We start from the raw sequence: 24,259 nt of genomic DNA on the forward strand, positions 1-24,259 counted from the left end.
GCGGAGTCTCGAGAACCTTCGGATCACCGAGCCCTTTGTCGGTGCCGACCGTCTTCGGTGCCGATTTGCTCGGCTCGACTGCCTTGACCTTTGTCTTCGGCGTGCCAGACTTCGTCTCGACGCCCTTGAGCGGTTTCTTCTGGTCGATAACGCCCTTTTGCTTCGCCGGTGCCGACAGGTCCGAGGGCTTTGAGCCGACCAAAGCAATACGCACTTTTGGTTTCGAAGGGGCACCAGTGCTTTCACGTGCGTCGAGACCGTTGTCTTCACTTTCGGTTTCGATTTCGCAGGGTGCGGCTCAATAGTAATGTCCGTAGCCGAGCCTGAAGGAGGGGCCGTAGAACGCACTGGAAGATCTCGGGTAAGGCCTAGTGGCGATCCCTCGACCTGAGCCTTTTGAAGCATTTCGGCCCCATTGTCAGTTTGAGTAAGCTCTTCGCTCGAGCTATCTTCCATGGCCCCAAAGGCCCCATCGTCGTCTCCTACCTCGTCGACGACTTCTTCCGCTTCGAGCATTTCAACGTCCGCGTCGTAGTTGTAGTCGACCTCCGACGCGGGATTCGACAGGTTCTCACTAACTTCCCGGTCAGCTCCTTCATCATCCCCGGCATCGAATATGTTCACAGGCGCCGGTGCAGTCTGCTAGGCCTCCTGGCGCGCAGCGCGACGATGCATAAGAGTCTTCTTGGATCGAAATATGGAACAAGCCATGCAGCTGGCTTCATCATGATCCGGCGACAGACGCTTGTTGCACACCGGGTGGACGTCGATGTGGGAATTCTTGGAGTTGCACACGGGACATCTCTTGAACAGACTCCGTTCCATGATGGTCCGTCGATAGGGTCTTTGGCGTCGACTGGGCCTTCAGCATCGAAAGCACGCAGCTCTCTGGAATCCGGCTCGGAACTGAGCTGGAAGAATCTGGCACCGAACGCAAGACTATACCGACGAAAAGCTAAAGGCCTTAGGAACATTTTATATCGATTCCGACTAGAGTGAACCAATATACGTCCGAACCCAATGGCGGAAAAAAACAATCTGAGGATGGAGTCGATGCCCATGCGCACTGTAGTCCAGGGGAGGAGCCACCTATCTCGTGATACTTCGAAGACTCTTCCAGGACAACAATGTGCGATCATCCGGACCCAACACTAGGCGGCGATTTATGCACAGATATGAATTTAGCAGCCCACATGCCTCGAACTCTAAATGTTCCTACGAATCCAGTATTCACTGTATTGCTAACAGTAACATTGTATGAGAAGTATCACGTACCTGCTTCAATGTATGCCTTTGTTCTAGAAATGAAATAACAATATAACTTTTTATACAAACTATTGGTCTGGATTCAGTCTTTGAGTGTGTGACATCATTTCTTGTCTGAGTGTGTACAACAAATGCATAACACTACCCTCGTGATAAGCTTAACTGCTCAACCACACCACTACAAAAGAGAGACCGGTATTTTCTACTTTAGCCTCTGCTATACCTTTGGGGATCCACTGGACTCTGTGCACGCTGTATCTTACTTAGGAATAGTATACTCAGAGCAAGCTTCCTAAAGGTCCTGCATCCCCTCCCAATCTTCCTCCAATCCTAGCCCCTCCGAATAAGGCTGAAGATGCACCTGAGTCAGAGGGCTCTACCAAGGCCAGCCTCAGCGGAAGTCCTTCTGGGTCTGTGTCGGGGTGAGAGTGGGGCGGACGCGGTCTGTGGGTGCAGTCGGGAGTCTCGCAGCCGGACACCGCGTCGGGGAAGGGCAAGGAAGCACAGCCGGCGCCAGTCCGGATCCATGAGGAACCATGGGCATTGTGGCCGGAGCCGACAGTGAGGATCCCAATGGACCTCCTTCTACTGAGCTCAAAGGCATGTCAGCAGGGTCAGGCCACTCAAATATGGCGCACATTACATCATAGAACTCCTTCAGTTGAGCTGGGGTGGCTCCTGGTCCATAAAAGCAAGGGAAACGCAGAGCCGATCCAGACATATGTTCCACAGAACGAGGCCTCGAATGCCGAGACTACTCCGTCGTGTTAGGTGAGGGACGGGCTGTGGTGCTTCTTATGGTTCCCTTCGAGGACTTCGAATGGGAGGATAAAGACTTGGAGACCCTGAAGCGGTGCTCGAACCTTCCTCTCGACTGGGACCAGGAATGAGACCGCCACAGAGATCTGAGGTGCCTGATGCTAGGCCGCAGTTAGCTTTAGGAATGGCTCCCTCACAGCTTTGGGGGCTATGGCCCGGCAGTCAGAGCATGACTTTAGGTCGTGGTCGCACTCCAGGCACCAAAGAGACACGAGGTGGAGATCCATGACCGACATAGCACAGTTACAGGTGCTGCACGGTTTGAATCAGGGGTCTTTTTGGAAATGATGGAGCCTAAACACCAATAAAAAAGGTCGGAAAAGAAAAATGGAAAAAAGTCTGTCTAAAAATGACAGGGGGTAGGTTTCTTCAATTGATCTGCGCTGTCTAGTGCAGAAAGAAAAGAACTGACTTCAGCGTGCCGAGGTGGAGCCTATATAGACGACATGGATGTCACAATGACACAGATGACGTCAGGCGGAGTCGACCGTCCGGCACCTACTGTCATGCAGGGGTACTGCTTAAGAAATATCTTCTGGATCCAGTCTGACGCATGACAAGTTCAAAGGTGAGGAATCTGCAGCTAGATATCTCTATCAGATGTGTAACATGCACACATAACATTAAATAGTGGCTGGAATTTACTTCTGGTATGTTGCTTTAACCACTTCTGGGAGAATCTGCCTATGTCCTAAGACCTACAGATCATGCCACCCATCAGCTGGGAAAGAGGAAGTGGTCAACCCAAGCCCTCGTCAGAGTCTTGAATCGGTAAGGAACAGAGAGAAACATGAAGCTCTTGATCCGCTCATAAAAACAAATTGTTCAAAGACAGCAGCACATCCCAAAGTAATGAGGCTGCAACCTCCACAAAGACTTGCCCCACCCACTGCAACTCTGGGCCCAACCATGATAAGGCATTCACAAGTAAAAAACAAACAAACAATAGCGGAGGGTCTAACGGAACATTTAAAGACCGAGCATGGATATATTCCCCATCAACTATACACAGAACACAAAAAGAATCCACGGGTCTGATGGGTCCAGGCAACCCTAGAAAAACTAGAACTTAGTCACAATGTTCTCATAGTAAGAGGGCCAACAAGGAGAAGAGGCAATATGTTTTGCAAAAAGACGACAGAGGGAAATCCTTAAAGGAGGACAGATTCCCATCACTCACCGAGGTAACATGCTTCATCATCTGGGATCTCCTCCTGGTTACACATTCTTGTAACCAAGGGCTGCAACCTTCTGTCTACCAGAAGGGAGCTCACTGATGTTTTAAATGTATTCTATGGAATGGAGCTCTTGAGGATCTCTCAGAGGTGAAAAAAGGGGTTTCTGAGTGATGGGTGCAGTGCATACAATTAGGGGGTTGAAAGTGCAATTAAAATTGGATGTCACAATAATTTTTTTCTTATGAGCATCTTGTGATATCCAAACTAAAAACAGTGAAACAGCAGTTTGAACAAAATAACTGCAACAATATCAGGGCTAGGTCTACATTTTTCAGCCAACTGGATTGTAGATAATCCAAGGCCTTCCTCAGGACCACTAAATAATCTATTGCTACTGCGTAGTGAAAAAACAGAACATGTCAACAAAAACAAGGTTGGAACCAATACAACAAAGAAACCTGTATTTCAGGCGTGGTTCTCTGTAAATCCCCAGATGCTGATGGCACCCGTGATTCACGAAGATTGGACCTCACCTCACCTGGCGACAACTCAGGTATAGAGGCCCCGCTCTTTCCGTCGGTTCCCCAGGCTGCTTCTGAGCTCAGTACGGTTTATCACAAGTAAGCACATCCAGTCTATCATACCTGAGTCCCAGGCCCTCCTTCAGAAGATACCACACTCTAGTAGGCAAAAGCTAGGCTGAAACGTCAAAGACTTAGCCCTGACTTGTTCGCTGCATTTCAAAGACACCTTTCAAAATACAACCCACTTGCAATCTATTAACTAAAACACATAGGAGGGGACGTTATGACAGATAAAACCTTGGCCAACCCCCCTATCCTTCACTCACTAACCCACAAACAGCTAAGTTATATTTAAACAAGGTTGTCCCCTGGCCACCTGCTTCTGATAAATGGATAAGAAAATCTACCTCTCCTCTATGCCTCCATTCATCTATTTTAGGCAGGTGACTTCTCTAAATACAATCTACTCTCAACTAGCAAACTAGGTGAGAGACATTGTTAACACTCATGAATATCAAACACCCACGAAGAGAGAAAAAAAAGGGAAATCTCCAAGAGGGAGTATACCAAAGTTTTGTGGGCTGACTGATGTGACAGACAAAGCACTCGGGTGACAATATGTATGTTTTAAAGGTACACTGAGTAACACTGGCATCGGGTTCTCACCCTGCAAGTTGTAGTAGTTTGGGTTCTGCGTCATACGCCGATACAGGAAAGTCCAGGTAAGATAGTCCACTGCATCCTGCTTATTCTCAATGGTTTTGGTTACTATCTCAGCATTAAAATGGTCATGCATTGTGTGATCAAGATGTGATTCCACAGGAAGAGGCTCATAGAGGAACTTTTTGAAGAAATCCTGTAGGATAAAAAGGGGGAAATTAAAGTCAAATTAATACAGTATAAGCAGGTTGTGCATGAGGCTTTCAAGCAGTCTCAAAACTCATGGACACCATTCAATAAGAGTATGCTGTGTACAAAGACATGAGATCTCTATAGTGTTCATACCTGGCGCGCAACACCCATTGAACTCACCGGGCTTCAGCCCCCCCCCACGTCGTGTGTGTCAGCCCGGGATGAGAGAGATCCCGGGCACACACAGAGCCACACCCGATCGTTTAACAGGTCTTTAAAAGACCATTTGAATGGTAATTAGGCCTTGCTGTTTCACCCCTTGTTGGAGGCCCTGCAGCTCCACTCTGCCTACTGATTCAAGGTTCAGCCCCCACACATTTTTTTTTTAGCCCCCCCCCCGAAATTTGGCTCTAGTTGCGCCTCTGGTTCATACACTCCCTACAATATTAGCAGGTGCTGCTGACAGCATTCAATGCAACTTTGGGGCCCAGCCAAACTCAACTATATAAGCAAGCGGTGTAGGGGACCTCAGCACAACCCCAGCACTATTCTAAACATTTGATGAAAAGATGACTACACAGAGCGCGCTTTGATGTCATATCCTACCTGCAAACAATATCACAGCCTGTTACTTGTACTAAATAAATCTTGAATTTACAGCATTTTATAAAAGGATAATGATTCAACTAGTTCCACTTGTTTCATATTTAGGCCTCCAATAACTGCAGTGTATTACTAATTCAAATTGTTCTAATCCTACTAACTTCCACACCTGACGGAGGTGATATGAGGGAGAGTGGGGTGGAGAGAAAGGTGAGGGGATATAAAAAAACCTGAATTGCTCTTGCTGGCTCATCTTCTGAGTCTCAATCTCACCTTTTTGGAGCCCTGGCACATGATAACACATCGCCCCTCGTCATCCTCAAGAGGTCGGTTAGCATGCCCCACCATCTGCAGCACATCATAGATTGGATAATCCACATATCTGGAGTGAGAGAAATAAAGTAAGGAGATTGGAGAAAGGTTGACCTAGGCAGGGTAAGAGAGGTTGAATCGAAACAAAATCAAACTAAAAAAAAAAAATCAGACTTCTTTCTTGTTCTGATAGAAACCATACAAAATTTAGAAAATGCCACTTTTTAGATTGAACCCTTATGGGGAATGGCAAACGTGCATTGGCACCAATTGAAATTACCAGCCAAGATTCTGCTTGCTCACGTGGGCAGTAATTAATTAGGGCATTGCCGGGTTTCAAATAGGAATTAAAAACAAAATATCTACACTGCAAGGAAAACTCAGTAAGCTATGATAGGGTTTCAACATGTGACAATGGAACCAAGCCAGTCAAACCACAATCTCTAACAACTAGTGTAAGCTTACTGAAGGAGTTTAACAGTATGGTGTGATCAAAGGAGAGAGAGAGAGAACTAGGTAGCTAGTCCGTATCTCCAGGGTTATATGTATAATCAATAAGGACTAGCCTATTTGTGAAGTATTTCGCTTGACTCAAAACTGTATGGCAAGGTACAAACCATTCTGTTTGTTCATGAATTCCTCACCCACCAACCTAGTAGGTGGGATGCTTCATCATCGGGCCCACCCAGTGACACAGAGTGTGTCCCGGGTGTGCTTCAACGCCTGGATACAGCGGATCAGGTATGTTACTGAGTGTGCAGTCTAGTGACTTGAAAGTGAAAGTTTAAAAGCTATACAGTGGTCCCAGTAACCAAGGGTAAATTAAACATTAATAACTGGGCCCCTGTTAGCATTAAAAAAAGGCTGGTGGATGTGGTAGGACTATCAGTTGGGGCCTCCTGCATCCAGGTGTGGTCTACATGTTTCAGTCAGGCCTTTCTGATTAAAACTGGCCCTCCTCAGGACCAATAAATAAGTTAAGGTGCAGACTTACTTTTCAGGGAGTGTGTAATTTGAAAAATGTGAAGCACTCGCTAAAGTGCTCTGTGTGTGCGAGGGGGATTCCCTCTTAAAGCATCACTGGACATACAACATTTATGACAAAACAAACATACAGGGTAGAGTCTTAATATGGTGGTTTCTGTTCACAATATAGCATAGATGCCGATTTCTAAGGTGCTGTGCCAACGGAAAAAATGCGGCAAACGGTGTAACCATAATGGTGGTATGGTTAATGTGATAATTATCGAGATATGCGTTGTTATTTGTGGTGGGCTAGACAGCGTAAGCACAAATAGTAAGGTGGTAGGTACATAAAGGGAAAAATTCTCACGCTAGCTTTTTGCCGCTAATGCCCCATGGAGTCGCCCGGCAGAGATTTAGACCCTAGGAAGATTAAGGACCTCTGAATAGTTCGCAACTTGCAAAGGAAGAGGAAGCTTACCCGGGCAGTTGGTGAAGTGCGTATTACTCAAGATCAAGATCTGCGGGGAATCTGTTGTTCTGTCGTTGACCTCCGCAAGACTGCTTCGGGGTATGTGGCAGCCTTAAGTATTGTCCAGTTTCATTCTGTTCACCTGCCAGAGTGGGAACATAGTGGAAAGACTGCCCTAGTTGAGTCATGCCTATACTGTGCGTCTGCGGGAAGTAAGCGTCTTCGTGTACGCGCATGCGCGGTGCTCCGGTGGCGCCTGCGCATAGGAGGTATGGCTCGTGTCACTGAAAACCGGCTGAATGTCGGAATGTATGGGAAAATTTATAAGTAATGTTACAATGTACCCACTGTGGGGGGTGGGGAGTCGGGGGGCGGGGGGGGTAATGCACTGGGCCATAGACTACGCATAGAAGGCATGGCTTGTGTCAATAAAACCGGCAGAATGCCGGAATGTACGAGTAATATTATAAGTAATATTACAATGAACCCACTGTGGGTGGGTATGAACTGTGCCCATAGACATTGCTACTGGCTACTACTGTGTTTAGAGAAGAACAATTCAAAACAATTAGAAAGGAAGCACAACGGTGAGAATAAAGGAATCGAGGGTATGGTCTATGTGTCATACATAGGTAGTGCACTGTTACATAACCGTGGTATCAAGGGCAATTGCATTGATTCATTATCATGGTTTCAAGAAACCCCATAGTATGGAGTCATTAAGGCCGGCATGCTGTGTCGAAAGTCGGTAGATCCATCTCTGTTCTTTGGTTAAAAGAATCCTGTCATTATCGGGGTGGTAAGGCTGCCACATACCTCGAAGCAGTCTTACGGAGGTTCACGACAGAACACCAGGTTCCCCGCACATCTCGATCTTGAGTAATACGCGCTTCACCAACTTCCCGGGTAAGCTTCCTTTGCAGGTTGCTAACTATTCAGAGATCCTTAATCTTCCTAGGGTCTAAACCTCTGCCGGACGACTCCATGGGGCATTAGCGGCAAAAAGCTAGCGTGAGAATTTTTCCCTGTATGTACCCAACACCTTACTATTTGTGCTTCAGCTGTCTAGCCCACCACAAATATCAACGTATATCTCGATAATTCTCACATTAACCATACCACCAATATGGTTACACCGTTAGGCCTGGCTGAAACATTTAGACCACACCTGAATGCAGGCGGCCCTAACTGATACTCCTACCACATCCACCAGTCTTTTTTAATGCTAACAGCGGCCCAGTTATTAAAGTTTAATTCACCCTCGGGTACTGGGACCACTGTATAGCTTTTAAACTTTCACGTCACTACACTGCACACTCAGTAACATACCTGCTCCGCTGTATCCAGGCGTTGAAGCACACCCGGGACACACTCTGTGTCACTGGGTGGGCCTGATGATGAAGCATGCCACCAACTAGGTTGGTGGGTGAGGAGTTTAACAGTAGCCATCCAGCTTTCTGAAAGCGTCTAAACCGTTCAGCAGTATCTTGTATCTTTTCCAAACACACACACTGTCTTATTAACAGATTTTAGATTTTTTTTTCTCCGTTTACGTTGGTGTTTTCTTCTAAACTACTGTTGCATAGAGACATTTCTTTTAGTATCAGGGCTGTGGTCAAATCTATTCTGGCAAGGATCAGTTTGGCACCTATGCTCACCATTCCAGATGCAGGACCAAGAATGCTCCGACTCATGTACTCAAACTATAGTTGTGATTGTAGCAGCATAAAAAAAATACCATCAAATGTACTAAACAGACAGACTTTTTAATGAACCAGAAAACACCACAGCTACAAGCTAAGTTTATAATAGAGGTATTTAAAGTTTTTATAACGCCAAAGCATTGAAAATGCTTAAGGCAAACTATTGTTCAAAGTTCTTTTTTTGTATTTTTATGAAGGCAAACACTGTGTAATTTAACAAACAAAAAAAAATGTTCTCTACTGAGCTAATCTAGGAAAAAACTTCAGGGCAAGTAAACACAAATGCATACAAATTAAAGAAGCAAAAATGTAATGCACTAAAAGCAAATTAACGAGAAAAGGGAAACGATGAAGGGTGATTGAGGAAGGGATGGCATGATGTTCAGTATTAAAAGACCATCAAAATGGAACTAAACTACCTCTTTCCAAACACTGAGGGTAGTCGCTCAAGTAGTTTCCTTCGCAAGCCATTTCCTTTTCTGCCCAGTCTTCGCACCAGACACCAAGGAGTACTGCCCACAATGTAGTCTGGCCACACATATTAAATTAGCATACTGGCTTACAGATATTTTGAAAACGTTCTACTCACGCATGGATTTTTCCATTGTAGTATTGTGTGTCCATGATTATCACCAAATGAGCAGCTACATTTATACCCCAGCATAGACTCCGTGAGGCCACAACCACCTGCACAGCACCTGTAGAAAGAGGAGGAGTGATGAAGCACACGAGATACCCATCAAGCATCAGAGTTGATAGAAGAAATTAACACAGATAGCACAGGTAACTCAAGGAGCGTGCAAGTCAAACACAAGAAGAAAAACAGAGGAGACAATCAAACATAGAAGCTCGCTGGAGGCTGTAAGCAAGCACATGTGGAAGCAAAAGGAAAGCATGGTGGGAGGAAAGAATGTACGGTGAGAGGGCGAGTCATTAAGTATGTGTTCTGAGGATAAGCTAGAATACAAATGAATCACCTCTTTAGGGCCGTAAGGGAAGAACTGCCTAAACTTTCCCTTCGAACATCAAAAAACCCCAACAACCCAATACAAAAGGATTACGTCTGTTTTTCACTGCTCAGTGCTCTATTAACATTTACCCAACTGTTCTTCAAGTTCACAGCCTTTCTTCTCAAATCCCTTGGCTCATGCTCTACTTCACGCTGGCAGACCATTGCAGTTCTCCAGTCAGCAACTCTGCTATAACCATCCACACTCCCTTTGCTTTCCCTTTATAGGTCAGAGCCAGCCCTCTGACCTACGAGAGGAAGCTAGTACTCTGTTTTTCTACCAACTCAGTTAATCCACCCTATTTCATAACCCCCACACGCCTCACCAGAGTTGAAGAGCTGCTCCACAATGCGGCGCTCCAGAGAGCTAAGACCCTCATGCAGGTAACCCACTCCGTTCAGCAGAGTTTCTTTTAGGGTGTTGTCATTTAACTTCTCTAGGTAAGGAGCCAGATCACTCTCTGTGCAGCGCAGGAACCTGAAGTGGTAGGAGCAAAGTAAGAGGTTCTAATATTAATAATCTTCTACGACATTTTAATCCCACAACACCAGAAAAATCGACAGACTTATTCAATGCCTAGTTTTTCGCCTGACCACAATCCTATAGAGGCAGGTGACTACACAGATATACATAAATAACTTTCTACTACTTAGATCATCAGCTCTGGATGGTAAAGTCAGAACAAAGGTACACATTATGATCCATTCTAAAACCATTCTATCCAATTTTAAATCTCCATTTTCACCAATCACCACATACTTTCCTTGTCAGACGGGACAAATACCTAAATATCCTTCATACACCCACCTTACTTTTAACCCGTCAAACTAATAATATGACATATGTGCAGACCTTGCGACCTTATTAACTACCGCACTAACACATGCATGAGGAATCTGCAGAAAGATACAGAATGCAACAGAAATACCGTAAGAGAAAGTAAATAATGTTTTCTTCTGATAGATACATCAAGATGCAGATTCCTAATCATACGAGTGAGTTAATAGTCAATAAGCTTTATTCTGTAATAATGAAAAAAACATAAAAGCATACAACAAATACACAGTAAGGTGATAGTGCGCATTGTCATTGACTCCATTGTTAGATTGTTTTCCTGCGAGAGGGTGAGAATGGAGTAAGTATAGTATAGAGATGTCCATGCGTATAAATGTACAATGAAAAACTGCAAAAACTACAGGTACCCAGGGAGGCTGGTGAGCGCATGTGAATCTACAGCTCTACAAGCCAAGAACAGATGCTTACTGGGTAAATAACATTATCCGTTCAAGGCATGTGTCCTGTAGATACACATGCTTTGCATAGACTACAAAGCAGTATACTCCCAAAGCGGTGGCTAACCTGTAGATGGTGCAGTTGTATGGAACAGTGTTTTAAGTACTGCTTGGCCTACATTAGCCTGTTGACGTGCAAACACATCTACACAATAGTGTTTGGGAAATGTGTGTGGTGTAGACCATGTAGCTGCCTTACATATGTCAGCTAGAGGAATGTTACCTAAAGAGGTCACTGAAGCCCCTATTTTGCAAGTGGAATGCGCTCTAGGGGGTATGGTTAACGTTCTTTTAGCTTTAGCATAACATGTTTGAATGCACTTAACAATCCATCTAGCAATAACAGATTTTGAGATATGTTGGACTTTGTGAGGTGGAGCAAATATAACAAATAGTTGATTTGCTAAAGTCTTTTGTTTTATCTATGTAGCGCAGTACAGCTCTTTTAACATCAAGTGTGTGAAGAGCGCGTTCTGCTACAGGGTGAGGAAAGAAAACCGGTAACTCAACCGATTGGTTTATATCAGAAGCAGAAACTGCTTTGGAAAGGAATTTAGGGTTGGTGAAGAGAACTATCCTGTCTTTGTGTAGCTGAAAGAAGGGTTCTTCTAAGGTTAATGCCTGTAGCTCACCAGCTCTCCTTAGTGATGTGATGGCAATGAGGAAAGCAACCTTCCATGACAGAAATTGTAACGGGGACTTGTGCAATGGTTCAAAAGGTGCCCCATGAGCCTTGTGAGAACAATGTTGAAATTCTATACTGGGGAAGAGGAATCCTTGGTGGTATTACCCTTTTTAATCCATCCATGAAAGCTTTGATTACAGGAACACTGAATAGTGACAGATGTTGTCTAGTCTGTAAGTATGCAGCTACCGCTGCAAGGTGCAAACGAATAGATGAGTAAGCTAGTCCAGTTTGCTGTAAATGTAACAGGTAACAGATAATGTTTTGTATAGAAGCATCTATGTTGTTAGTGCAGTAATCAACAAATCTTTTCCATTTTGCTACTTAGCAAGCTCTGGTGGTAGGCCTTCTTGCTTCCTTTAGAATGTTCATACAGGCTGGTGGTAAGTTTAAATAACCAAACTCTATGACTTCAGGAGCCAGATCGCTAGATTCAGTTCTTTTGGATTTGGATGTCTGATTTCACCATGCTTCTGTGTGAGGAGACTGGATGTGAGGTGCAACTTTTGATGTGGAACTATTGATAGCTCCAACAGGGTGGTGTGCCATGGTTGACGGGGCCATGTGGGAGCTACAAGGACTAGTGTGAGGGATGTTTGCGTGAGTTTCCGAAACACACATGGAATGAGCGGGAGAGGCGAAAAGGCTTAGGCAAATATCCCCTGAGCAGTTCATTCATAGGGCATTACCCTTTTAGAGCAGGTGTGGGAACATGGAGCCGAAGCTTGGGCATTTTGCGTTTTCGGCTGTGGCCAACAGGTCTTCCCTATTTTCAACAATGGGGTTTTCCATAGATTTGAGAACTTGGGGATGAAGTTCCCACTCGTGAATTTTCTGTCTCCTCTGCTGAGGTCTGCAATTTGATTGTTTACACCTGGGAGATGTTCTGACAGAAGATAAATGATGTGATGGATTGCCCAATTCCAAATGGCTTGAGCAAGTGTCGATAGTTGAAGAGAGTGTGTCCCACCCAGTTTCTGTTATGTTATGTTATAGGTTTGTTGAGCACGACAGCTGCCCCAGCAACGGGGCGTCCCGGCGCTCAGAACCATAGCACAACCTGCAAGGGGGGGGGGGGGGGGGGGGGGGAGAAGAAGAGGCTTATAGAGGTGGGAAGAGGTGAGTTTTTATTGCTTTGCGAAAAGCGGACAGGTTGTCGAGGCAACGGATGTGGAGGGGAAGGGAGTTCCAAAGTTTTGCTCCCAATAGTCTAAAAGAGCGACCCCCTATGCGGCAGAACTTCGTGCGGGGAACCACTACTAAGTGTTGCCCTGTAGAACGAAGATTGCGTTGGGGGGTGTAAGGTGTTAAAAGCGAGCGGAGGAGTTCGGGGCCATCAGTTTTCAGGATTTTGAAAGCAGTGGTAAGGGCCTTAAATTGAATGCGGGCTTCCACGGGAAGCCAGTGGAGTCTGTGTATGGTGGCTCTAACAGAACACCTTCTGGAGAGGCCTACTATTGCCCTGGCCGCAGCGGTCTGTATTCGCTGAAACCTACTAGCGCCCAGTAGTAGGACGCTTGCGTAGTCCAACCTGGCCAGGATGGTGGATTGGACAATGAGCTGCCGTGTTTTGTGGTCAAAGAAGCCTAGAATGGGGTTAAGGCTTCTCAGCAACCCAATGCAGGTAGCAGCTACTTTTTTGGTGTGAGTCTGGTAGTTCAGTGCGGAATCGAGCCATATACCCAAGTTTTTAACCAGAGATTTGGGAGGGGGGGGTAGGGCCCAGCAAGGGGGGCCACCAGTGGTCGTTCCAGCAACTGGGGTTCTTGCCTAGGAGTAACACTTCGGTTTTTCCTGCATTCAGTTGTAGGCAATTTGCAGTCATCCAGTTGGCGACTGCGGCCAGTCCATCCCTAAATCTTGTGGCGGAGGTGGAGGGCACCTCAGTGAGGGTGATTACCAGCTGTGTGTCGTCGGCGTACGACACCAGCGTGAGATCCCATTCTTTGGCTACTGCCGCAAGGGGCTGCATATTCAAATTAAAAAGGGATGGAGTGAGGGAAGAGCCCTGCGGGACTCCCTGGCCGATAGCTTGGGATTGGGAGATAAATGGGGGGGCTGACACACGAAAGGACCTGCTCGTAAGGAACGATCGGAACCATTCAAGTGCCAGTTCCTGGATCCCAATGCTTTCCTAACGACCCAGTAGGATATTATGGGAAACCGTGTCAAAGGCTGCACTGAGATCAAGCAGTATCAGCGCAGCACTCTGACCGGAATCCATAATCCTCCGGAGGTGTTCAGTGGTGGAAAGAAGGGCGGACTCCGTACTGTGCCCAGGCCTGAACCCGCGTTGGGAGGGGTCCAAGATGTTATTTTCTGCCAAATGGTCCTTGAGTACGGTATTAGCGTGGGTCTCTGCTAGTTTGGATACCCAGGGGAGCAGTGAGACGGGCCTGTAGTTCTCCGGTTTTGTGGGGTCTAGGGTGGGTTTTTTGATTATGGGATTGACCCAGGCCTGTTTCCAACATGTGGGTACTGTAGCCGATGAAAAGGAAAGGTTGAGGAGCGTGGTCAAAGAGGGGAGAAAGAAATCTAAAGCTCCTACAAAATGGGCTTGTCTCATGGGATCTGAGGGGGCACCGGATTTCACCTTTCTGCAATATTTAGCTAGGTCCTCGTGAGAGATAGCTGGCAGACGGGTGAGCCTGGAACCCTTGAAGGGGAAATTAGGAGGGCTAGTGCAGTCAGAGGGGTTCTGTGAGAAGGTATTGTAAATTTTCTTCACCTTATCAGTAAAGAAAGTGGCGAGATCCTCGCACTGCTGAGTGGAGGAAATAAACGAGGCAGGATTGCCACCGTTTTGTAATTTTTGAACCAATTTAAAAATTGTTTTTGTGGGATTGGAGCTGGAATCAATTTTCTTGGCATAGAAGGATGCGCGGGCAGCGCGTATAGCTTTGTGATATGTTTTGAGTGAGGTCAAATAAGAGTCTTTGTCCTCGTCCCTGTAGTCTTTCCTCCAGTGACGTTCCGCTCTTTTCTCAGTGTTTTTAAGTTCTCGTTATACCATGGATTAGAGGGGGTGCTACGTCCTCTAGTCCATTTGGCCGGTATGAGAGTATCAAGTCCTTTGGTGATCATACGACGTGTTAATGTTGTTCGTGATTTCAAAGTTAGGTTCTCCTAAGCTGGCAGGAAAGTCCATATTCTCGAGTTTGTGCCTGGGCCGTTTGAGGCAGGAGATGGGCGCCGCCCTGTTGGGTTGGGTAGCGACCGAAGTCGCAACTGTAACGAGGAAGTGATCAGTCCAACCCATGGGTTTAGGAGGATCAGCTCTGGCTCCCAGGATATTTGTGAAAACCGGGTCAAGTAGGTGACCGGCAGAGTGGGTAGAGGATTGTATAAGGGGGGTTAGCTGCAAGGCTGTTAGGTCAGCTAGGAGATTACTGATGGTTGGATCCGAAAAGGCGTCACAATGAAGGTTTAAGTCCCCTAAGATCGTGAAGTTAGCGGAGCTAGCGACCAACGCATGGGCTGTCTCTAGGAGCTCCTCTATGAATTTAGAGGTGGGCCCCGGGGGTCTATAGATAAAAAGGCCAGATAGGGAAAAATGAGGGCTAATGGTGATTTTAAAACAAGCGCATTCACAGCCCGTAATGTCTTCCTTTAAGAATGAGCAAATGTATGATGTTCTATAGATGGCGGCAATGCCGCCTCCCCTAGAGTCTCTATTAATGGAGGTCATAGAGAACCCATCCGGTAACGCCAGATTAGGAATGCTAGTCAGTTCGTCCTTGAGCCAGGTTTCACACAAGAACATAATGTCTGGGTTCTCGTCTGCCAACAGAGTTTTTACCTCAGCATGGTGTTTAACCAGGGACCTGACATTGAGCTGGGAAATAGTGAGCGAGGTATGGTTCCTTCTGATGGCTTTGTGTCGGGTTAGTTGTGGCTCAGATATAAATAGGCTACAGGAATTGCACTGAAGAGCAGTCTATCCAATGCAGCCCTCTAGCTTGTCACAGCGTTGGCCTGGGTTGAGTGCAAGGAGAAGATCTTTGTCATAGTAATAAGCCGTCCGTATTTTTTGAGCAGGGGGACTGGCAAGAGGCGATGACTTGGCGAGGACGGGCGAAGACGGGCTTGCCTTAGGCGCGCCCGCTGCGCCCGTCCGCTGCGCGTACGGTGGATGCACATATTTTTAAGAGGTGAAGGATGGCGGGGGGCGTGGCCTCGTGCCTCGCCGGCAATGGCGATCTTGTTTGTTTTATATCTCGAGTCCATAAACAGCGTTAGATCGGCTGTGCGGTGGGTTTAGGAGTTCAAACAGTGAATTCCAGAGGTGCCAGGAGACAGTGAAATTCTAAAAATACAGAGTTATTCGTGACAAACAATTTTTAAAAGAAGGATCGTAATGCTCCCGGTTTCCGCCTCAGGAGGGTACGTGGTTCCAAAGCAAAACACTCGCAGTCAGTGTTTTTATAACCGGTGAGGGCGGAGGGCGTGGCCTCGGAGTGGGCATGGCCTCGCGCCTCGCCGGCAATGGCGATCTTGTTTGTTTTATATCTCGAGTCCACAAACAGCGTTTGTTGTCTGTTCGGACTAAGGCAGTTTGGGCTACGAGGTGAGTTTGAAAAGCTTTGATTGCTAGAAAAACTGCTAATGGCTCTAGATAGTTGTGTGCTTGTTTCTCCATAGGCCCTGTATTGTGTAACCTTTGAGATGAGCCCCCCCAACCTGTTAGAGATACGTCTGCTGTGAGCACGATCTGTGAAATAGGGTCGATGAAAGGCCGTTCGTTTGATACGTTTTGCAGATTCCGCCACGGCAGACAGCGATGGGTAAGGCCGTCTACCAACACCAGATCGGTTAATTGACCCTGCGACTGATTCCACTGTCGTGCCAAGCACTCTTGTAGAGGACGAATGGGAAGCCTTGCATGGGGTACAATAGCAATGCAAGACACCATCATTTCCAGCAGTTGCATGAAAACTAGGCTGGCAAAGCTTGGTTGGGTTGAAATTGTAGAATCATAGCCTGAATATTGTGTGTGCTGGCTACATTGGGAGAGGCTAGAGCTTTGACTGTGTCTAGACTGGCTCCTAAGTAAGACTGCATCTGGGACTAATGCAGGTGAGATTGTTGAGCGTTGATGATGAACCCCAGTTGATGAAGTAGATCTATTGTGATCAGTCTGTGTTGTAGACCGTTCTGGTGAGTGCTGGGTTTGTTAAGCCAGTCTAGATAGGGGAAGACGTGAATCTGCTGTCTTCTAAGATGAGCGGCGACTACTGCCAGGCATTTGGTAAAAACTCTGGGCACTGTAGTCACTCCGAACTGAAGCACTTTGAACTGGTAATGCTTGTCTGCTATCTCAAATCTGAGGTATTTGCGATTAGCCGGATGAATTGCAACATGAAAATATGCATCTTTTCAATCTAGAGCAGACATAAAATCTGCACTTTGCAAAAGTGGGAGTACCTGTTGAAGCTTCACCATGTGAAAGTGTTCTGACAGTATCTAATGGTTTAACTCTCTGAGATTCAGAATAGGATTTAGGAAATATCCTTTTTTGGGAATGAGAATTACAAAGAGTAAACCCCAGAGCCCAGTTACTGTATTGGGACCGCTCTACGGCTCCTTTTAGTAAGAGAGATTGAACCTCTTATTCTAGCAATTGTAGGTGTTCTGGTGACAATTTGTGGGATCGAGGTGGAATGTTTTGTGGTGATTGCTGGTAAACTCCAGGCAATAACCATGCTGGATAATTTCAATCAACCATTTATCTGTTGTTATGGACTGCCAAACGGGGAGAAATTGTTGAAGCCTTCCCCCGACAGGTGTTGTGTAGTCGGGGGAAGCGTGGGCAAGTCACCGTTTTATCAGGGGAAGGGGAGCCACGTGGTGTGTTGCCCTTACCCCTAACTTTGAAATTGTTGCCTCTATAACCTCCTCGAAAGAATCCTCTGGAGAGTGAGGACTGGTTGGTACCTATATATGTGGAGGTATTCTGGTCTAGGGTTAGGGTTTTAGACCCTCCTCTGTAAAAGGAGCGACGGAAGGAGCGTTGGACGGAGATTGGAGCGCTCCATGAACTTGGCCATTTCAGTGTCCTTTTTCATCTTCTCTAACGCTTGATCTACGCTTGGACCAAAGAGATGTTTTTTATCAAAAGGTGTATTAAGGATGGATAGCTGAACTTCTAGCTTGAACCCAGAAATTCTTAACCAAGCGTGTCTCCTGAGCAAGATGATATGATTAACCTCTCTAGCCGCGGTGTCTACAGCATCTAGCGCACAACGTATAGATGAATTAGAAATTAGTTTACCTTCATTTACTAAGTCCTGAGCCTTAGCTTTACGCTCATCTGGGAGATATTGAAGCAACTGCTCCATCTCATCCCAGTGTGCCCTGTCGTACCTGGCTAAAAGACCCTGCGTATTCGCATTGAGCCACTGATTCGCAGCTTGAGCAGCTATACGCTTGCCAGAAGCGTCAATTAACTTGGACCCCTTATCTGGCGCAGGAGCATCTCCTGATGTCTGAGAATTTACCCACGTACGAGTATTAGACACTACCAGAGAATCTAATGGTAACTGGCCCTTGATAAATATGGGGTCTGTAGGTGAAGCCTTATATTTTTTGTCAACCCTAGGAGTCAGTATTTGTGCTCTTACTGGGTCCTTAAAAATCTCACCAGCGTGTCTCATCATGCCTTTAAGCACAGGATGTGTTTGTGATGACCTGTGTGTGGAACTCAAAGTTTCATATAAAAAATCTTCCTCTAGTGATTCTTTGTGTAATGCCATGTCGTCTGGAGGAGATGGCTTGGATGAGTAAAGGTCTGGATCATTATCTGCTGGGGATCAATTGTATAATCTGCCCATGGTTCTAATGAGAGATGTATCCCCCTATCATCAGCATTGTCATCTTCACGGTGAGATTGTGGAAAATCCTGAGGTGTAAGTTGCAAGGGATGTGGAGGTGGTGGTGATGGTAGACACAAAGGACTTGTGGCAACAGATTTCCTCTTTAAAGGGATCTTGTAAGAAAGGTCCTCATCAAGAAGCTTGTGTCTATAAGGCGGCTTAGTGTGAATACGGTCAGTCTCAGGGTTAATATAAAGCTTCTTTTACTTCGGCTCTGGTGTTAGTGGAACAATGTCTATATTCGGATTCAAAGGGGTGTCTTTCTCTTTCAGCGCCAAAGTTTTCGGTGCGGGCGTTTTCAGTGCTGGTGTAAGTTGGCCTTTCGGAACGGAGGATTTCGGCTCTGACCCGGGCTTGTGCTTGGAACTGGATGGCTTTGGTTCCAAGGAGGACTTTCGACGACTTGGTACCTAGCCGAAAGGCTTGACTTGGTGTTTCGGAGCGGAGCCTGGAGGCATGGCAATGGAAACGTCATCTCCGTGCAGACCTTGGCCAGAAGGCAGCCTAGTGTTTTTTGGGAATTGTTTGTGGGGGCAAGGGGTCTTCTGTACTCATGTCACCTTGTCCCTGCTGCAGTTCTTCAGCGTCAAGGTCTATCTCAAGCTTCTCTTCTGAGTCCCGTTCAGAGATGGCTCCCTCCTCCTCTGCCGATGATGCCCCAATGTCTTCCTGACCAGAGTCTTCACCAAAGATGTCCGGCATGTCTTCGATGCTTTGACACTGCAACACTCGAGGTCAAGCCCAACGATCAAAAAAGTTTTCTTTGATCGGAACGATCTGAAAGCATCACAATCTTCTTCTTTGTGCTCAGGAGACAACCACAAGTTGCACACTTCGTGTGAATCAGTGTGAGGGTGCTTAGCGTGGCAACATTTTATTAGCGTCCGATCCATCAATGGAGAGCTGACTCAGCGCGGTTAGGCCAGAGGGCCATCCATGAAGCTTTCCGATCGAAAAGTCAATTCCATTGTCGAAACGATACGCGCAGAAGTGGGAAAAACGAACAAAAACAATACTGTTGAGGGTAGAGAGGAATGCGGGTCGAGGGAACCCGAAGAACGGTTCCGAACCGGATGGCGGAAAAAAAACTAATCTTACAATGAATTTGATGATCATACGCACTATCACCGAAAGGAGGAGTCACCTTACCTTGTGACTAGGAAATATTTCGAAGAAAAACAACTTGCAAACATCCGGACCCAACACTAGATGGCAGGATTATGCAAAGCATGTGTATCTACAGCACACATGCCTCACACATATATATTTTCAGCCACCTGCAGGGAGTCATGCGTTCTGTAGCCCCCAGACATGTAGCAGGGTGCTGATCAGTTTCCTACCCAGTCTAGTGGCAAACGTCCAGATAGCTGCATTGGTTCTACCAAGGTCCTACTGCTTGCCAGATAATAAGGGGTTACCCAGTATATCGGGAAGATTCACGCCGGACGACAGCACGCGAGCGATCGGTCCGGATTCTGGGACCACGCTCGTGTTCCAATTGAGGAATAATTATATTTCCTCATACCTGCCAGGAGACTGGACTGCACTCAATACTACGGGCTATATTATGTTCATCCACGATAAGAGGTTTTCTGCGTGAATACGCACTCTCTTTCTAAAGCCAACTCAGTCTTGGGAGTGGACTATTGAATTATCTGGCAATCGCTTTCTTTGGGGACACGGGAATCCTGAATAACATAAGGAGGTTCATTGCGTGTCCATGTACATCTGCACTTTTTTAAGCCGAATCAGCCTTAGGATTCGATTATTGAACTAGCTGGCGGTCATTCTACTGATATTTGAATCGTGAATACTAAGAGAAGTTTTGAAGCTGATGGTGAATACCTACTGTCCTTCCTATCAACACATATACATTGATGGATTCTCTAATTTTGGAATCTCATTGTGTTTATACTGCCCTGAGGAAGCTCCCTGCATGGGATTGAAACGCGTTGGCTGATCTCTTTTATGTGATTTTATCAATGACATTTTCTACAAATTTGAATAAATAAAGAAGAAATATTTTTATATACAATCATCATTTGTTTTGGACTTAGTTCACGTGCGCACCCACTAAACCTGAAAAGTATATATTTTCAGCCACCTGCAGGGAGTCATGCATTCTGTAGCCCCCAGATGGCAGACATGTAGCAGGGTGCTGATCAGTTTCCTACCCAGTCTAGTGGCAAACGTCCAGATAGCTGCATTGGTTCTACCAAGGTCCTACTGCTTGCCAGATAATAAGGGGTTACACAGTATATCGGCGTCCAGCAAGTCACCCAAATAGGGAAAGACTTTCACTCTTGTGAGGGTATGTGTACCTATCTTAAAAGTTCAGAACTTTGTATTTCTCAGACCAGCTATCCTTACATCACAATTATTGATAATGGTGCTAAGGTCCACTTCTACAATAAAACCCACAGATAGGTAGATAAGGGCCTGCAAGCCCCTGTCTGTTTTTGCCATAAGCACAGCGTTGTTCGCATACCGCAGGACAGGCAGAGGCAAATGTTGTATTTGTGGACAATCAATTACTCCCTCCACCAGAATGAGGTCAAGATTATGAATATATAGGGTGAATAAAAAGGAGGCCATAATACACCCCTGCATCATATTAAAACTTTCTGTGCATTGGGAATGACGGTGTATCTGACCGAGGCCGTCATATGGGGATGAAGGTCTCTCATAAAATAGACTATATCCTTGTCTATCCCTAGGATTCTCCAGAGTTTGTCATGATTGACCCGGTCGAAGGCCTTCCAAGGCACAGTGTATTTGTTGAGGATTAGACATAGATTCAAACACTGGTCAATGGCTGGTCTTCCAGATCTAAAACCAAAATGGAAAGCAGAAAGCCTGTTATGATCCCAGTACCAGGTTGATAATCTATCCAACAAAAGAAAACTAGATCTTTGACAGCAGAAACAAGTAGCGAGATGGGTCTGTAGCATGACAGGCTATACCCGTCCCTTTTTAAAAATATTGGGACGTTAACTGCGGTAGCCCATGATGGAGGTGGGCCTTCCTTCACAGAGGCATTTAGAACCTTGGTTAGTTCGAGGGCCCAAAAGTCAGTATCACTCGGGTATAGTTCTGGGAGAATCCCATTGGGTCCTGGCGCACAAGTTACTTACCTTCAGTTGCTAATAGTTTCTTACCTGTCGGTGTAGTTATGCAGCTTGAAGATCTTTCTGGATTCACTATGCTGTGCATTATTCCACAGTCTAGCGTCGACGTCCCACCTTCTGGTGTACTTCCTGTGACGTCGGCACGCTTCCTGCGGAAGCTCCCACCTTTGGGCGCCATCTTCGTATTCTTTTTTTCTTGTTTTTGTGTTCTGTTTGTGAATCCTTGGCAATGTTTTCAAGTTCTTCCTTAAAGTAAATGATTTTCCACTTTGTCTCATAAAGTGTCTTTTTGAATTGTATTTCTTGTATTTCCACCTTATTCTCATGCCTCCTCTTTCTGGCGGAGGTGGGTGGGTTCGTTAGTGAATCCAGAAAGATCTTCAAGCTGCAAAACTACACCGACAGGTAAGAAACTATTTGTTTTGCACCGTGAATCTTTCTGGATTCACAATGCTGTGCATAGACTTTGTAGCGGTTTGTTATGTTTGTGGCGGATGGGTGGAAGATGAGCGTTGGTTGTTGAATATATATTGAAGCACTTTGTCCTACTTGTGCTTCCTTGTTCATTTGTATATCCATGCAGTAGTGCTTAGTGAACGTGTGCACTGAAGCCCATGTAGCCGCCAGACATATGTCCTGAATGGGTGTGTTAGCCAGGAAAGCTATCGTTGCTCCCTTTTTCCTGGTAGAGTGGGCTTGTGCCCCCTCTGTTAGTTCTTGCCCTGTCTGTTTATGGTAGAATTGTATCGTTTGTGCGATCCATCGGGCGATGGTGTCTTTTGTTACTGGTCTACCCAGGAAACAGGTTCCGAAGGACACAAAGAACTGCTTTGTTTTCCTGTGCTCCTTCGTTCTTTCCATGTAATGCATTGCTGCCCTTCTAGCTTCCAGAGTGTGCAGTGCCCTCTCTGCACTTGTGGATGGTTTCTGAAAGAAGCTTGGTATTTGTATTGTTTGGTTCATGTGGAACTTTGACACCACCTTTGGCATAACGTGTGGGTCCATTCTCATTACCACCCTGTCATTGTGTATTTGGATTTAGGGTTCTTGTAGCGTCAGTGCTTGCAGCTCGCTTACCCTGTGCAGCGAGGTGATTGCCACCAGAAAGGCTGTCTTCATTGTGAGCATTTGTAGTGAGGCCTTATGAATGGGTTCAAAGGGCGCCTTCATAAGCTCTTTTAGGACTAAATTGAGGTTCCATGCCTGTGGCGGCATCCTCTTAGGTGGTGCGATCCTTTTTGCCCCTTCTAGGAATCTCTCAACTACTTGTGATGTAAAGAAGATCTTTCCTGTCTCTCCTCTTGTGTAGGCTACTATCGCTGCTAGGTGTACTCTTAGCGAGGATGAACGTAGTTTTGCTTTCAGCAGGTTGTCAGCTATTTTAGCACCTTTGATTCCCTGGTCATTTTCTAGTGTAGCTTTTCCTTGCTGCACCATTGTGTGAACCTCTTCCATTTTGCCACATAGCACCTTCGTGTGGTAGGTCTCCTTGCCTCTCGTAGCACCCGTAGAGTGCTCTCCGGTAGCCTTAGGTGTGCAAACTCTATGTCTTCAGGAGCCATGCAGCTAGGCAGAGGCTCTCTGGCTCTGGGTGTAGTACTTCTCCGTTTTGCATGGAGAGTAAGTCTTTTCTTTTCCCGAAATTGTGGGGTGGTCCCTGTGCCATTCCCATTATCTGTGAGTACCAGGTCTGCCTTGCCCACTGTGGTGCCACCAGGATCAGTGTCATGTTGCTGGTTCTGCACTTGCTGAGTACCCAGTGTATCAGTGGTATCGGGGGAAAAGCATAGACAAATGTTTATGACCAGCTTATCCATAGGGCATTCCCCTGGGTTTGTTCCCCTGGTTGCCTGGATGCGAAGTATCAGCATTTCGCATTCTGGTGTGTTGCAAATAGGTCTTTCATTGATGTTCACCACCTCCTGAATAGCCTTTGCGTTTCCTGTGCACTGAGCTCTCCATATTTCCTGAGCTAGGTTGGATAGTGCGACTGATTGTGTTCCTCCCGGTTTGTTGATGTAGAACATCGTTGTTGTGTGGTCTGTTTGTATCAACACACTCTGGTTGTACAGTTGTTTCTGGAAGGCCTTCAGGGCGAGGAGCACGGTCTTTAGTTCCAGGTGGTTGATGTGTCTGATCGCATCTGCTGAAGTCCAGAGACCCCTCACCTTAAGCTTGTTCATGTGTGCTCCCCATCCCATCTGGGATGCATCTATGGTGATGGTCACCGTTGGGGTTGGTGGTGTTAAAGGCTTTCCTTTTGTTATGTTCTCCTTGTTCCACCACGTTATCTCCAGCTGCACTGCGTGCGTTACAACCACTAGATCTTCCCAACTTCCTGTAGCTTATGACCATTGCTGTTGCAACCATTCCAGAATGGTCTCATGTGGAGCCGAATATTGGGGACCAGGTGTATGCAGGACGCCATCATCCCCATGATCTTGCTCGAAGTCCTCATGTCAGAGCTCACCCCTTCTGGTAGTGGCGTGTCTCCTTCAGCAGGGCAAGTGTTCTCTTGTCACTGGGGAACACCTTGCTCTGTATGGTGTTTATCTGTGCACCCAGGAAGATCTTCACTTG

At 46.2% G+C, this 24,259-nt stretch overlaps 1 protein-coding gene across 1 annotated transcript in view; it reads right to left on the bottom strand.

Annotated features, from left to right (window-relative positions):
- Positions 1 to 24,259, bottom strand: part of SNRNP200 (small nuclear ribonucleoprotein U5 subunit 200) — a 442,987-nt gene that overhangs the window by 67,016 nt on the left and 351,712 nt on the right. Inside the window, exons 34-37 of the mRNA XM_086943332.1 lie at positions 10,028 to 10,179; positions 9,282 to 9,390; positions 5,516 to 5,624; positions 4,454 to 4,643 (exon numbers count right to left, since the gene is read on the bottom strand). Of these exons, the coding sequence (XP_086799458.1) occupies positions 4,454 to 4,643; positions 5,516 to 5,624; positions 9,282 to 9,390; positions 10,028 to 10,179 (560 nt within the window). The remainder of the gene's footprint in view (positions 1 to 4,453; positions 4,644 to 5,515; positions 5,625 to 9,281; positions 9,391 to 10,027; positions 10,180 to 24,259) is intronic.

The sequence above is a fragment of the Lissotriton vulgaris genome, chromosome 11 (assembly GCF_964263255.1).
Source record: "Lissotriton vulgaris chromosome 11, aLisVul1.2, whole genome shotgun sequence".
NCBI lineage: Eukaryota > Metazoa > Chordata > Amphibia > Caudata > Salamandridae > Lissotriton > Lissotriton vulgaris.